At 45.3% G+C, this 15,886-nt stretch overlaps 1 protein-coding gene across 2 annotated transcripts in view; it reads left to right on the top strand.

The window, feature by feature from the left end:
• The window catches only part of LYST (lysosomal trafficking regulator), a 3,192,287-nt gene that overhangs the window by 2,353,008 nt on the left and 823,393 nt on the right, over window positions 1-15,886 (top strand). For both annotated transcript variants that reach the window (XM_078648813.1, XM_078648812.1), the window contains one exon: window positions 14,869-14,935. In XM_078648813.1, the coding sequence (XP_078504939.1) occupies window positions 14,869-14,935 (67 nt within the window). The remainder of the gene's footprint in view (window positions 1-14,868; window positions 14,936-15,886) is intronic.

Here is a 15,886-nt window from a genome sequence, read left to right as displayed (position 1 = left end):
GAACCCGTGAGGGCAGTTGCCAGTTTCCCCGATAGATGGGCACAGAAAGCTGGCTGGACGATGTTGGGCGCTTATACATTACCGAGGATAAGGTCTCTGCCATCCGCCTCCCAGACACCACCACATATCTACCCTCTGGCTCAATCAATTGTGTCATGCATTGGAAGGGTACACCGGCCCTAATCCATACCAGAAGTCCTCTCGCAAAAGCGCAGTAGGCAGTGCAAAAAATCTGGCCCCTCCAGCCACGCTGCAATGCCTTCCCTTCTTTTGCCAGCAAATGCGTTTCCCGGAGGAATGCGATCTGAATGCCTCTGCGAACTAAGTAGGATTTTATTTTATGGCGTCGGATCATAGACTGCATTCTTCTCACATTCCAGGATAAACATGCCAATCCTAATTTGGGTTCCATTGTTGAAACCAATGTTTGTAGCCTCTAAAAAACCTTTCCCCATGACACGCCTGTTAAATAATTGTCCCCCCGTGACACGCCTGGATGCCCTTAAAAAAAAAAAACAACTGCAGCAACAACCCCAATTTGCGCGAATTCGCGCGAAAGCGAATCCGCGGTCCGCTAAATCCACAAATTTGTGCATTTCTTTCGCGTGTTCGTTGGGCGCTTTGCGTGTTCGCGGGTTTTTTTTCAGCGCTTCGACCGCGAAGTTACCCATGCGGTCGTACATGGGCGCGGCCATCTTGTTTTCAGTGTTCGCGTTGCGTATTTCTGTTTTCGGGCGCTCGTTGCATGCTCGCGTTGGGCATTTCCTACGTGCAGGGCGCAATTACGTGCTCGCGTGCGTTTTTGCTCTCAGCGGAAATATCGCGCAAACTTACCCACGTGGTCGCAATGGGCGCGGCCATCTTGTTTTTCATTCATTGCTATGGTCATGGGCATACTTTTTCAATCCTCCCCTAATCTTTCCAATCCTTTGTTTCTTTGAACTTTTTTTTGATCTTTTTTACTCATTATCTATCCCTCTATTTTTCTATATCTATATTTTGTGTTTTTTTCAACTTTTCTTTACTTTAAAAACTACTTTTTTTACCTCTTATTTTATTTACTTTTTCCCTATTCTTTCCTATTTTTTATTTAACTTTCCTGTCCAGGACCATGGCAAAGGGAGCCGGGAAGAACCAGAAGGGGAAGGGTCCCGCACCCCGTTCCCGGCTCCCATGCGGGCGCTTAAGGGGGGGAGGCAGTACCAGCCCGGGAGATTTTCAGCGTGGTGGAGGTGGCCGCACTGGTTTTCTTCGTCCAGCGCCACCTTACCAAGACCGCCGCGGCAGGCCCAGTACCGGGTACGGGCTCCGGGAGCGTCGCAAGCTATGGGGGAAGGTGTGCCGGGCCATGTATCGGAAGTCGGGGTCCGGCGCACCTACAACCAGGCGACGCACCGGTGGTCTGATGTCCTGGACCGGGAACACGACCTGCTAGGCGTCGAGATCCCTGGGCTTGGTGGGTAGTGGTAGCTATTTAATCACTACTCGTTTTCTCTTGCTCTATGTTATCACATTGCCATGTTTGTTTTTTCCAAAGAGCAAGAATGCTGCCGATTACATTGCAGGTAAATTATGTTTCAAAATCTTCTGTGATTGCAGGTGCTCGCCTGCTCAGTGGCGGTGCTACTATGCTTACTTGTTTTCAATTTTGTGCTCATTTTGCCTGAGTGATTATGTATGAGTGTACTTTATAGAACTGCTTAATGCTAGACACTAGAGATTACATTGCAGGTAAATTATGTTTCAAAAGTTTCTGTGATTGCAGGTACTCGCCTGCTCACTGGCGGTGCTACTATGCTTACTTGTTTTCAATTTTGTGCTCATTTGGCCTGGGTGATGATTATGTATTAGTGTACTCTCCAGAACTGCGTAATGCTAGACATTAGAGACTCAAGTACAGTCCTTCCTTTGTACTCCTGCCACTAAGAAGAGATAGTGGTGGTGATCATGACGGACTGTGCCTGTCACTTCGCGTGCTGCGGATTGCTGCCTGCCAGTCCTAGTAGAACCTTTTTGTAGTTGGTTTAGTGACTTGCATAACTTTCCAAGTAGACGGTCCGCGAATCCAGCAATACTAATATCCTAGTAGACCACATCAGATAGTTCAATAAATTTAGTGCAATTGTTGTCTATTTCCCCGAAATAATTTGTTTTTGTTTTTTTTAAAATGTTTGCTTTGGTTGACAACAATCATCCATGTTTGTGTCTTTCTTTCATGTTGTACATCAGCTTCCCCCAGGGGCAAGAGGACACAGGAGGAGGTAGCGGCGCCGGCGGAGCAGGAACACCACGAGGAAGGCCAGGATAGGTCCGCCGAGGGCTCCTCTGCTGGCCCCAGCAAGTTTTCCTGTTAATATTAATAATTATGCTTCCCTATCTTTTACGGCGAACAAAGAAAAACCAAAGGTGGTGATGGACGGAGCGTTGACAATACAAACACTCACCCCCAGTCAACTGATCTGGGTTTAATCCATCACCGTTCTTTAGCTCGCTCCGCTGATAGCCAGAAACCGGTCCTAGGATGCTTGATTCCGGTCCAGGAAAACATTGGCTTGGCAGTTCGGGCTGGACTGTTCCCATGAGGCACAGGGTCAAGGCTGATTTGCATATGGCCATGTCTGAACTGGGGTGGTGTGGAGTGCAAAACAACGATGGATTTAGGCCCAGATCTCTGTACTGGGGTGAATGTATGACATTGTTCTGCATTCTGTCCATCACCTGTTGTTTTTGCATTTCCCTATCTTTTACAGCACCTATTTTTTCCAAACGTTCCTCATTCTATTTTTTCCTAAATCGTCTTTGATCTTCTTGTAGACAGTTTCTAAATTCTTATCCTGCCTCTACTATGATTCCCTGTGGTACTACTAGATTATTATTAGTCTGTCTGTGTAGCTAACTAAGCTTGCACAGTTGGCAAAAGGTGTTAAAGATTGACAATTCCCAATAATAAAATGTCAATGGCCACCAAGAATAAGATACTAGTTTACTTTTTGATTGTATAGGAGGACAATTCATACTACCACTGTTGCAGGGACTATTCTGCACAAACAGAACTATGGACAAGAAATAGGGCATTGGTTATAAATTATAATAGGCGCAGTTAGACTTTCCACATACCTCAGTCATAACAGAAGTTGAACCCCCAATCTCCTTACTGACTAGCTAGTGTGTCAAGATTCATTATTAAGCTCCCGAATGCAGTGATGATCCCCAATGATTATACAACCCAGCACATAAGACTACGGAGTCAGAGTCCCGACCTCTCAGAGCCACGGACACATGCTTGCAAATTGCAAACCCTTTCGCTCACTCACTCATGACCAAAGACCAGAGTCTATGTAAGTTTTAAAGCTTTATTAAAAGTAAAAATATTTATTAAAATCAACTTCATATAAGATAAACGGTGAAAGATTCAAAACTGAAAAGTGGCTGATTTGTAAATGTAAATGTAAAATGTAAATATACTGGTATTTATAGAGCGCACAGCTACTTCCCTGAGGTAGTGTCCCGGCGCTGTCCGTAAACCGCTTAGGAACCCTTCCTGGTTTTCCCTGTGAGTGTCCACTCCTGGGCACCCCCATGGTGAAACCAGGCATCCCAGCGCTTTTGGGGCCGTTGTGGAGATTAAGCAAGCTATTGCCCAGAGTCGCAGAGTGGGACCCATGATTAGAATAGGCACCGAGGCGAGAATTATCAGGTCCGAGGAAATTGAGCCCAAGACCCGCCGAGGCGGGTATTGAACCCTGGTCCCGGGCCAGACCTCTGCATCAGGGTCTGCCGCTCTAACCATTGAGCCACACTTCTCCACTTCACACATTAATTGTGGGAGAGCCCTCACCTGGTTGAAACTTAGAGTCTTGGTGGGGATGAATCGTTGACGACTCCGTCCAACATGATATGATGATGATCTTGTTCTTAGAAGGGAAGCTTCTGTCTGTTATGAGAAAAATGGTGCGTGTTAAAAAGCAAGCTTTCATCAGTTGTGCCAAAAAGTGTAGCATCACATGTTATGGCTAAGCATAAATAAAAAACACCCTTCCCTGAAGAAAGGGAAAGTTGTAGTTTAGACTAGAGTCACAAATTAGTAAATTTGTTTATGTAGTACTAGTAAAAAAATTTCATTTCTAGACAAAATAGGGAGTGGTGTATATGGCATCTAAAAATATGAAATGTATTTTCTAGGCGGAACATCGGCACAGCCAAGCACCAGTGCCGGGGGCAGGGCGGAGGTGGGCACTCCAGGGTCGGATGCAGTGCAACAGCCATCAGGAGCTGCTGTGGGGATGCCACAGGAGTGGCAGGCAGTGGTAAGCAAAGCTATTATATTCCATTACTTATTGAGATTGAAGACTGCAGAGTGGGCTCTCTGCAGGGGTGTATATGTTGTACAATACAAGTACACTTTACTGTTAAGAAGACTTACAAATTTAGAACTAAGTTTTTGTCAACCAGGTAGAAGACATTCACCCTTGACTTCTCATTAGCAATAGCATTAGCGGCGGGAGTTGACGAGTAACCAATGGCCACCTCTAAATTTGACCTCAACTCAGCTGTGAAAGTTTTATGGAGGAGCCAAGTCAGATCAGAGATGAACTTGATGGATGGGGTGAACGAAAAGGGAAAGAAGGGTGTAAGGAAGGACGAGCGAGTTAACAGTAATGACTGGCAAAGAATGATACGTGTTTTTGAATGCTACCTGAGGTGGCTATGAATATGATGCATGGCGGGTTGAAGGCTGAAGCAAGGATGGGTGGAAGGAGAGAGGAAAGAGAACTGCCTGGGTGGGTGAAACAGAAACTGTATGTGTGCGCAATATATCCCTTGGTTCAAATTCAAATGGGAGTCAAGCATGGATGCATGGCTGGCGGTTTCCAAAATAAAATAAAAAGGTTGTTTACGTGAGAAAAAGTAAGGTTTGTCCAGTTGAGACATTAAGAAGAATGATTGACATTTACTTTGAGTGGATGGATGCCTGGATCATGGTACTCGGGTGCAAGTTGACTGCGCTGGCATTATGCCGGCTTCCATATGTTTACGTACCAATTTCGCTAAACAAGAGAGAGTTGAAGAAGACTGGTGTACTGTCTGAGTCTAATGTAGTGAGTCCATATAGTGCTAGTAGAATTCCTGAAACTCCCACTAATGTTGAGCAGAAGCCGACAAAGTGGGAGGTTAGATAGATACAGGCCACAAATGTTATGTACTGTGCTTGCAAGTTGCTAGTGCTACTGTGACACAAATTTCTGCTGAATTATTTTGTGTTAATCTTAAAGAGCATTGGTTACAGTATGTTTTTTTTTTCTTCGTATAGATGCTGGCTAGATGGGCACGGCAACGGAAGCTGGAGGCGATTATCACCGAATATCGGCGGCTCGTGGCCCAGGAGGAGGAGGACTCGCAGTCTCAGTCGACATCTACAACATCCAAGACAGCTGCATCCTCCTCCGCTCACCTTGGGTCATCCAGTCAGCGCAAGCCTTCAGCGGTACGGAGCCGTGGTACCGCAGCCACCCGCCACCGCCAAGCAGCAAAAAAATCAGCTGCCCCCCACAGCAGGTGCAAGGCTCGTCTGCACCGCTTGACCCTCAGGGTGTCCAACCTTGAGCAGGAGGTGGAGAGACTGAAAACACTGCTCAAGGAAACTCCGTAGGGAGCATCGGGACCACCTGGCCAAAGGACACCGCCGTCGGCAGTAGAGGAGGAGAGACTGTCCTTTGCCCCTTTTTTAAAGACTTGGGGGGGCGGGGGGGGGGGGGGGAATTGGGCGTTGGGGTTTTGGAACTTTTCTTCGGGACATTTCATGGACATTGGTTGGGGTTAGAGAGGGGGGTGGCTCGGGTCTTGTGGGTTAGTTTATTTTTGTTAGGGTGTAAATAATTATTTTCAACTTAAACATAGCATACGCGTTTTTACAGTTTTTTGTGGGGGAGGCGGGGGGGGGGGTTAACTCAATTGTACGTTTGTTTTCCTGAGACTTAACTGGCTGGTTGATTCAAATTGTCTAATAACCTACATTTTTAGAAAAGTGCCACTGACAGAGTTAGGGAATTCAATTGTCCTACTACTTTACTAGTACTACCGTCAGTCTCTCCTCTCCTCCTACTCCATTATTCTTCCTCCCCCAAAATGCTTATCTTACCTGTGATTCGTGTTTGAGAATAGGGCTAGGCACAGGGCTGGGTGCTTGGCAAATAGCGATTAAGGATGAATCCTTGACAAATGAAATGTCATTGTTGTGGTGGTGGTAGTTGTCGTGGTACACACTGGCAGTAGCAGCATATGAAAAAAAAAGAAATGAAACATTGAGTGGCCTGAGCGTACCATTAGAACAGTATGATAGATAGTACAGTACACAGTAAGAACATATCCTCGTATTCCTTCACCATCCTTGAAATTTATTTTCTGTTGCTTTGACCTTATCCTCCCCAGCAAGTGTGTGGAATTATTGTTGTCATTTAGTCACACCTCAATGAAAACCACATAGCCCGGGGGAAGAGGGTTAGGGTTTGAAAATTGGATGGGAATGGGGGTTTTAGGGAAAGTTTTGTGGAGAGAGGAAAAAAAAACCACAACATGGACAAACAACAAATGAAGAAAAAAAATCTTTGGATACGATGATTTTAAGGGACATAAAGGAAGTGCATGCACTACTGCATGCATGAAGTTGTTTGCTAAATGGATGGTTAGGTTACTGAAAAGTAGTACTTACTACAACTTACTAACTATGAAGAAACAATGTGACAGTACAGGGCTGCAGTAATTACGCAATTTCACTTGCCCATCTGCCCTCAGAGAGAATAAACACTTAGTAGCACATTAAATTAGTTTTAAAAATAGCAAATAAACGTATCAAATAGCTGGAGGGATGAATTTGAAGCAGAGAGCAAACAAACGTACAGAGTCACACTCCTAGAAGTTCACAAAAATAACATTATTTAAAAGATAAGGAGAAGTGAAGAGGATACTATAACTGTATGTTGTAGTTGTCCTGTTCAATTTGGGAAGTTGCATGCATCCAGCCATTCCTCTTCTTCGTGGTACTCCTCCGTTCCATCTGACGCTCCGTTGATCAATCTTGGTGACCAGACACACTGGCCACTGCCTGCCTGGCGGATGCGGAATTGCGGATTGCTAATGGTAAGCCTGAGTTAATCGTTTTTTTCCCATCGCACAGGGTAAAAGCCGGCCTGTAATTGTTGATGGAAAAACAGGAAGTGATATTAAAACACCACAGAGAAAAAAATGTAAGGTCCGGTGTGCTGTAGTGCAAAAAAAACACTTTCAGTTTCAGAGGCGACAGTATTACATACAAGCATCATCATTTCTAAAGTGCGTACTCGGAGTCTCCTTTTCAAGCATAGTAATTAGCACACAGCAGGCCAGGGCCATGCAGACGGTCAAGGCAGGCACCACTGAGTGAAGCAACCTGATGTAGCATACCTCTTTGACACAGACAGACAAAGCATATCTAATTGTATGCAGCAAGCCACATAGCCACAATTTTACATGTACTGCTGTCTGGACTCTGGCATAACAACACTGCACTGGCTCGACCACTCCATACCACGACTAGACAGACATGTAGTTCTTCTGTAGTTGTTGTTAACTGGTTTACCTGTTTACCACTCACGAAATTGCCATAGTTCTTCCGTAAACCGACGATGTTGATCCATCCATCCCAGTGAGTGACTGTAAAGAAAAAAGATATTATGTAACTTTGATCATCAAGACTCATCATCATCATCATGGAATATTGGCAAACTCAATGTTGTTCATGCAGTCTCAGTCTACACACACAGTTGAGTCCAAGGACATTTTGCATATTAAAAGATGCAACGTAATGGCCCCTGCAGTAGAAGAATTTGAATTAAACAAGGTAAAAAAACTCAGAGTAGACTTGAGTTACATTTAGTGTGTAAAAGATGAAATAATAACAGGAGACATATGATGATTCATTTCATGCACAACAAACAAACAGCAATTGCTTTTATCAGAGCCAGACAGCCAGTGCTGTCCACTGCAGTGAATGCCATCTCATTATTCATTACCTGTTCCACTTTTTGTCCGCATCTTGTTCTTAAAGTGGAGGCCCACAGGGCAGTCTCTCGTGTCAATTTCAGAAGTAACTGTCAGCCATCAGCATATAGTCAGTAATTCCAGCCCCACTTCTTTTGAGGGGACTCGTCTACGAAGCGACAGTTTCTTCATTCTGCGTAATCCAGCCATATGCCTTGAGGGAAATGGATAGGGGGGAGTCTGGAGGAGGAGGATAGTGGAGCATGACTGAGTTGTGAACTTGTGAACTTCAGGATTGCAGACAGCGGCACCTTCAATAAGGAAATAAGACGAAGACAGTGCTGCTGATGGATTTGTTGTGATTAGAGTTTTGTTGTGGTAAAGGTTGCAAAACAAAGAAAGACACACAGGAGTAAAAGTGAATAAGGAGTCAGGACGGAAAAAAAATGAAGTCCGTTTCAGGCCTAGGTGTCAGGGAAGTAGAGCTCGTCCTCAAACTCCGTGAATTGAGACGGGAGTAGGTCAGCTAACAGAGAAGAACTTCCGTCACCTAAGTCGGTGTCCTCTTCTTCCTGCGTGGATTCACGTATTTTGTAATCTGGTGGTATGAAGTGCTGATTCATCTTGATCATTGTTAACCTCCCACATTTTTGGGCGAGAGATGGGTCCTTTTTGAAGTTACAATGGCACCAGCAGCACTGAAAACACGCTCAGAAGACACGCTTGCGAGTGGGCAAGACAAATAATTTAGAGCCAGGTTGGTGATCAGTGGCCATTGACCCCTTTTCGCATACCAAAACAGCAATGGGTTCTGATTAAAGAAGACCTCTGTTGGGTCATCCAGATAGGCCTGCACCATCCACTCAAGGTTCTCCAGGGGTGCTCCACTTTGCGTACCATCTGTTACCTTTGCATCAACTCTGGAATGAGCAAACCCTTGATGAGTTAGCCCATCCGCTGCCGACAATATTATGGCTGGGCCTGGTGCAGGTGAGGATGATGATACGGTTGCTGGTGTCGGGAAAGTGACTGCCTTCGGCCACAGAAGTGGACCTTGATGCCGGATGGCCTGCTGATTCAGTAGTACTTCTGCCGGTTCCTTCAATTTACTGCCGCTCTTTTTCGAACCGAGTGGCTGACCGAGCTAGCCAATGTTTGTACTTTGAAACATCTGCTTCATTAAAAGGAATGAATGCTTTGCTGGCCACTGCTTTTTTGTATTGTGGATCCAGAACAGTGGCACAAATGTAATGTTGTTCTGTATGTATTTTTTTAAGCCTTTCATTGTCAACTAGGTGGATTAATAAGCTCACAGCCAACTGATGTGCGTCTTGCTTGTCAGTATCACCTTTGAACGTTGAAGACACCGGCTTCAGTTGGTGCTCTAGCATGCGCAACAATGGGATAGCTTTGCCCAAAGCACTGTTCTCCCTGCTGACTTCACGCGTGAAGACCTCAAAAGGACGAAGCATGTCTGTCAGGCTTTTAACTAGGTCCCATTCCTCCAACTCTAGCCTCATGTCTTTCATAGTAGAACCCAGTGCAAAGACATACTCATTGATTACCAAGCACTGCTCAGAAAGACGCTCAAGCATGTAGAAGGTTGAATTCCAACGTGTTACCACCTCCTGGATGAGTCCTCTGACTGTCAGTCTGCGTTCACGTTGCATGTTCCTCAGATGCTTCTGGGCCTTAAAAGAATAAAAACTGTTAGTACTGACTCAAACGTGTGGGGTGCTCAAGTGTAATGACCGGTGGGCGGGTGATTGTTAATGGTGTGCGCCAAACACAATATGCGAAGTAAATAAAGAGCAACGGAGGGTCACATGGAGAGGGAAAGTGTGATGAGAGGACAAGCTGGATAAATAAAACAGTGAGAGGAAGCACCACAGTGAACACTTAAAGCGGTGCAGAGCTCGGTGTTGTGAACTTAGCGACTCACAGTTTATTCGTTAAATATTCACGAAATATTCATGATGCACATGTAATCAAGGGCTTGGCAACTGGTCCACATGTCTGTTGTCAGGTGGATAGTGTGAACAGCACTCTTCTGCAAAGCTGCCCCAATCACCTCCAGCACATCTTGATGTAGTGCTGGAACCGCAACTCTGGCAAAATAGAACCGGCTAGGAACCTTCCATTTAGGGCAGACTGTTGCCACAAATTGTAGAAAACCCACCCCTTCCACGAAAGAAAAGGGGAGACGGTCCAGCGCTAACATTTTAGCCAGCATTTCATGATAAAGACTTGCCGTTGGGTGGTTGCGTTCAAATGGCGCCTCCGACCAAAACATGCTTTTAATGGTGGTCTGGACCGTTTTCATTCGTGATGATGATGATCCAGACTACTTCAACCCAGTTAGGCTCATTGATGTAGTAGTTTTTCGCATTGGTGTCTCTCCCAGACTATTAGTGTGCCTCATAGATGCTGCTGGGGTAGAGGGTGTGGGCGCTACCACTGCAGTGCTGCTGCCAGGGGTACTGTGTGTACCAGAAAAAATGTCTGTCGCTTCTTCACCTCCCCTCTGCACGATCAGCCTCTCGTCATCATCAGATGCAATATCAAGGGATACATTTGGATTTGTTGTACTTTTGGCTTCCCGGATCTTACTTAGGTGCGCCTCCCACTGGATAGTGTGGTGTTTTTGGAGATGACCTCTCTGGCCTCCGGTACCATAGTTGGTACCAAGCTTACCCCGACTAACTACAGTTTTACAAATCGAGCAAACAACTAGGTTTTCCGCCTTTTTGCTAATACTAAAGAAGTCCCAAACTGGGGAGTTGAGATTTCTGATGGTGGTGGTGGAGGTGCTACTTTCAATGCCGTGACCAGCCGGGACGCCTGAGGACCAGAATCAGGTTTACCGCGGAGGACATAGCAAGACCAAATTGGCAACACGCTATGCCTCCTCCCCGAGCCCCGAAAAACTGCCATTTTCCTTCGTAGTATTGCATTTTTCTGCTACCAGACAGTGTCAGTAAGTACCCCTTTTTTAATTATATTTTTATCTACACACCTTAGCCCGTGTGTAAGACAAAAACACCATCACATGGCTACTTTTTTGCCACTCACCACTTCACATTTGGTCCTGAAGAAAGCCCCAGTAATAACCTTGGAGGGCTGAAACATGTAGACCGCATCACTTCAGACAACTCAGAGGATAATTATTCCTAGTAGTAGTTGCACCACATATTTTAAAACAATACCCTGGGCCGCCAATAATAAAAAACTAGGTAAGGATTCCCAGAGGTATTTTTTATAAAAAAATTCACTTTCACTCACATCACACTGTTGCACCACACCCGCTCCGCTGTAGTCGGGCGTCAAAGCACAACCAGGTGGCACTCGGCCGCCTGGTTGGGACCCCGATGATGAAGCATGACACCAACCAGGTTGGTGTGTGAGGGGTGTTTTAACAACACCCTATGGGGCCATTGGGAGTGACTAATTGCAAGACGCGCACACATAGTGGGCTAGTCCACATTGTTTATTGAGTATCTTGATTTCCCCAAGGGGAGCGACCCTTGCCAAAGGGGCCGCTCCCAGACACAAAAGGCCCTGTAATGCTCAGACTAAGCGGTGAGTGTCGTCTCACTTTGTTTCAGTGTTCCCTGCAGCCCACTTTATAAAACATTTCTTAGGAACCGAGGAAAAAAATATACAGTTTTCAACAGTATAAACTTGCACATAATATCTTAAAAATACACATTCATTTGAGGAGGCCAGTACTACTTTATAATGTTAGGTTGTACTTTTCTCAACACTAAAACAGTTCCCAGGGCAGTGAATCCCAGTTAAACTTGAGTGTCTCCATTTTGTGCAAAGGATTTAAGACACATTTTTGGTGGCTTACTGACTCATGCAGCACTTACAAAAGATTTAATGTCATGAAAAAAAAAAATGCACAAAACGTGCCAATTATCAAACTTGATCCAGAGCCTGAAATAATAAAGCATAATTTCTAATTACATATCTGGCCCTGTGTTACATTAAGCTTGCCAGGAAGAAAATGAATACAATTTTATTTCAGCCTAAGTGTATAACAAAAGATTACATCTTGTTACATGTTGTGGTACAAACATTCACCTTCATAAATTTAGTGCTTTTTCCCACAGTGCCAATGGTAAAGCAGATGATGCATAGGACACTAGTCTCAAGCAATCACAGCCATACTAAGTCTGGGTGAAATTTATGAGCTTATGCCCGTTTTAACAAAAATCAAATGCCAATGCTTCGTAGTGATTATATTTGCTAACACCCTCCCATCCCCTTTCCTTCAGGGTATGTGTTCACTCGAGTGTTTCTCATTTAAAAGGTTTTTTGGTTCCGAAGCTGAAGGCTTTTGCAGAATCAATTGCCATAAATAAAAGATTCACTGTCTTTTGCCTTAAACATTTGTGTGTGTTGCAGATGTATTTATTTTTAGCCCCCTCTTTCCAAAATACAGGTTAAGTTAAAAAAACAAAGAAAACAAGCATTACTGCTGCACGATCGCGCTTCATGAGCGAACGTGCAGCAGAAATGCTTAAAAAAGATATCGGAGGAAAGGAAAACACTTTCCTTTCCTCCGATGCCTTTTTTAAATCTCCCCCAGCCTCACCGAGAACAAACTCACCTCTTTACTGCTGGACGCACAGGAAGCAAATTGCTTCCAGCGCGTCCGGTTGCATGTAATGACGCCAGCGCGCGAGGCGCGCTGACGTCATTACATGATGAGGTGGGGGTGCGGGGGCCTAAGCGGAAGGGCTTCCCTTGTCTTTGCGGGTGGGGGCTGCTTTAGGGGCGGCCCACGGGGGAAGCGCCAGCGCTTCCCTCGTGGGTTGGTGCTAGGACGGCCGGGAGCCGTCCTCCGCACACGCTCACCGTGTCATCGGACGGCTCCCGGCCGTCCGACGCATGGAAAGGGTTAAAAGACCCTCAGCATCACAAAATGGATGCTGCTGCCACAGACATGAGTCTGACCTCCTGCTGCTGGACGAAACTCCGGCAGGGGAGGCCTGGACAATAGGTTTCCTGTCCAGGGAGGTGCCAGCGCCTCCCAAGACAGGCTTTAGTGTATTGGGGCAGGGTGGGTTGCATTCAGTGAATGCTTTTCAGACACTGCCTGGAGCACACAAGGTGCTCCATGCATTTCCCAGTTCAAACCGGTTGCTGGGACACTCAGCCCCAGCTCTGTTGCGAAACTGGACAAAGGGGAAGGGGTGTAACCACCCCCTCCCAAGGTCCTCCCATAGGTGGTATCCTAGAGTTAGTCCAACCCCTAAACTTAGTATAAGTATAGGAACCCAGTCACTAGGACTTTAGATTACCCTGGACGAAACTCTGAAGAAGAAATCTTGGACCTTCGACATTCCATATCGACTGGAAGACTGAAGAAATCTCCCTTGTGGTCAAGGAGTGACTCCCCTGTTCAAACAGGCACCAAAGAAGAATCTTGCCTGTCTGCATTTTCAAGGCTCCCAAAGGACACTCCTTTGTTTCTTGAGTTTTCCTGGTTGCTCCGGATGTGCCTTGACTCCCCTCCAAAGGGTGAGTCCCTCAGACCTTGCTGGTCTGCACGAAGCCAATCTTGTCATCTTGTGTGGGTTGCTGTTGCCAAGGTTTGTTGGGTCCAATCCGGATACCGACGCTGCAGCACTCGACATCCGACGTGACACAGCTCGAATCCACCTCCTGGTTGTCGTCGACGCCTCCTGGACCTCGTGGCTGAAGAGTCAAGCTTTACCTACTTTACCTTAAAGCTCCCGATATCGGCTGGCATCTTCTTGTCCCCATCCTGGTCACTGGCTAGTGACCCAGACTCTGTCCCCTCTGCTTTCAGGTTCTTCAGATCTCCAATCCACCCTTGGATCCAGTCGGACACTCTTCTCCTGGAGGCCTGCAGCACTTCTTTGCAGATCTCCATTGGAATTGACGACGAAACCCGACACGAAAAGACACCTATGCACCCTGTTTCCCTGGGTGAGGTAACATGAGTACTTAGGTGCTCCGGTGGGTCTTGACTCTCGAAGTGTCCAGTACTGAAAGGGTTTTACTGTAGTCCACTCCGAAGTATCCTTAAACTTTGTAACTTAAACTTTCGCCATAGAAGTCAATGGTGATTCGCGGCTGTGTTTAGACACTGACGCGTCCCCCATGGGTCTCCTGCATCCCTACCTTGGGTGGTTCCTGGTTGCCCCAGCGGTTCTACAGGCCCTAGGCCTAACTTATATCCCTCACGTGGTTCTTATACCACTTTCTTAGTATTTGGTTTGCGAGGCCCCTAGTGCAAAACGTATACTGTGCTAGTTTACTGTGTGCTATTTAAGTTCTTGTATTGTACTTTTGCCTCTAGCCTCATAAAGAGACTAGAGGGTATGTGTTTAGAATAAATACATATATTTTATATATATACCTGGTGTAGTGCGCTTTCATTTGATCATTCAAGAGATTATAGACTGGTAAAACAAGCTGCTTTACATTTCTTCAAGACTTAGCCTGAAGGCTGCTCTCCACAGCTACCACTAGGATAGCTTTCTATAAAGGTTGTCTAAACCTACCATCAATAAGGGTTGTTTGAACTGATGCAAGGTGCCCACTAGAATAGTGGACCTCATATGCCAGGCCAACTTCTCAGTGTCCATGTTTCAAATTGGCCTCAAAATGGAAATATTTTACTTTCATAATGGTGCTTTAAACACGTTTCAGATAAGTACTTGCTAAACTATTATTAAGTATATTCAGTGAAAAGGGTAATTTTGTTCTGTCTCTGTTTCTCACTTACCCATCTAAGTTACTGCAAAACAACATGTGTGGCCATAAAAAAAACTCTATAACTAAAAAAAAAAGTTATGTTTTGTTCTTCCGTTACAGAAATCTTGCAAAGCCTATTGCTGTGCAGAGCAAAGAAAAAGAAGATCGTTACATTAACAACTATAAGGTATATGTTATGTTAACTTTTTGGTTTTATTAAGTGCACTGTTGCCCCAAGCGTAGCCTGGTTCTGATATACAGAAGCTCACTCAATCATACCAGGTTATAAATTGAAAAAGCCACTTATTGAGCTGACTCCAGATTCAGGAGGTCCTCTTGCAAATGCGAGTATACAGGGACAGTGTTCCAGTGTTGAGCCATCTGGAACCAGAACGTCGTAGGGAATCCTAAATATTTTAGTACTGGTTTTTGAGCGAATAAATTGTTGAGATGGCTTTGAAAGGGGAGGCCTGGTTGGTTGATAAATGGATAGTTTTGCTGACATAATATTAGGAGAAAAGAATAAGTTACTCAACTTCGGTAACAATGTATCTGGTAGAGAAAGGATCTAGCCGCAGATTTCTTACTTAGAATCCTCCCCAGGCACCACGCTGGATCCGGAAACTATTTTCCCATAGTACGTCTGTGCGCCGGCAGAGGGCGTCGAGCAACTCCGCGGCGATGTCAGGGGAGTCCATACATCCCTCCGCTAACGCTCTGACATCAGTTTCTTCGTTACTATAGTCAGCGCTCAAAACGTGAAGCCACATTCCGAAACTGCCTATTGAAACAGTGTGCCAATACAATAGACACCATTTGTCACTTATTGTTGAATGCAAAGGAAAGAAGGAATCAGACAAGAAAGCATGAGTCTGAAAAGACTCATGGCAGAAAGCAGGAATAACAATGTCCTGCTCCTCCAAGATATAGACATAGCCACCAAGGTAGCCCCATACTGAATGGAGAAAAATGCAGAAATGAAGCAGGAACGAACCTGCAACACAAGCAGGATGTTCCCAGGAAGGATATTTCATGAGTCTACAACACAACAAGAATGACTACAAGTAGGACATCCCAAACTCAGACTCACTATAAATAAAGAAAAAAGAAAAAATAGTTTGCAGTGCGGGGAGTATGG

This window comes from Lissotriton helveticus, chromosome 6 (assembly GCF_964261635.1).
Source record: "Lissotriton helveticus chromosome 6, aLisHel1.1, whole genome shotgun sequence".
NCBI lineage: Eukaryota > Metazoa > Chordata > Amphibia > Caudata > Salamandridae > Lissotriton > Lissotriton helveticus.
The sequence above is the reverse complement of the archived record's forward strand: the minus strand, read 5'-3'. Positions and strand labels throughout refer to the sequence as shown.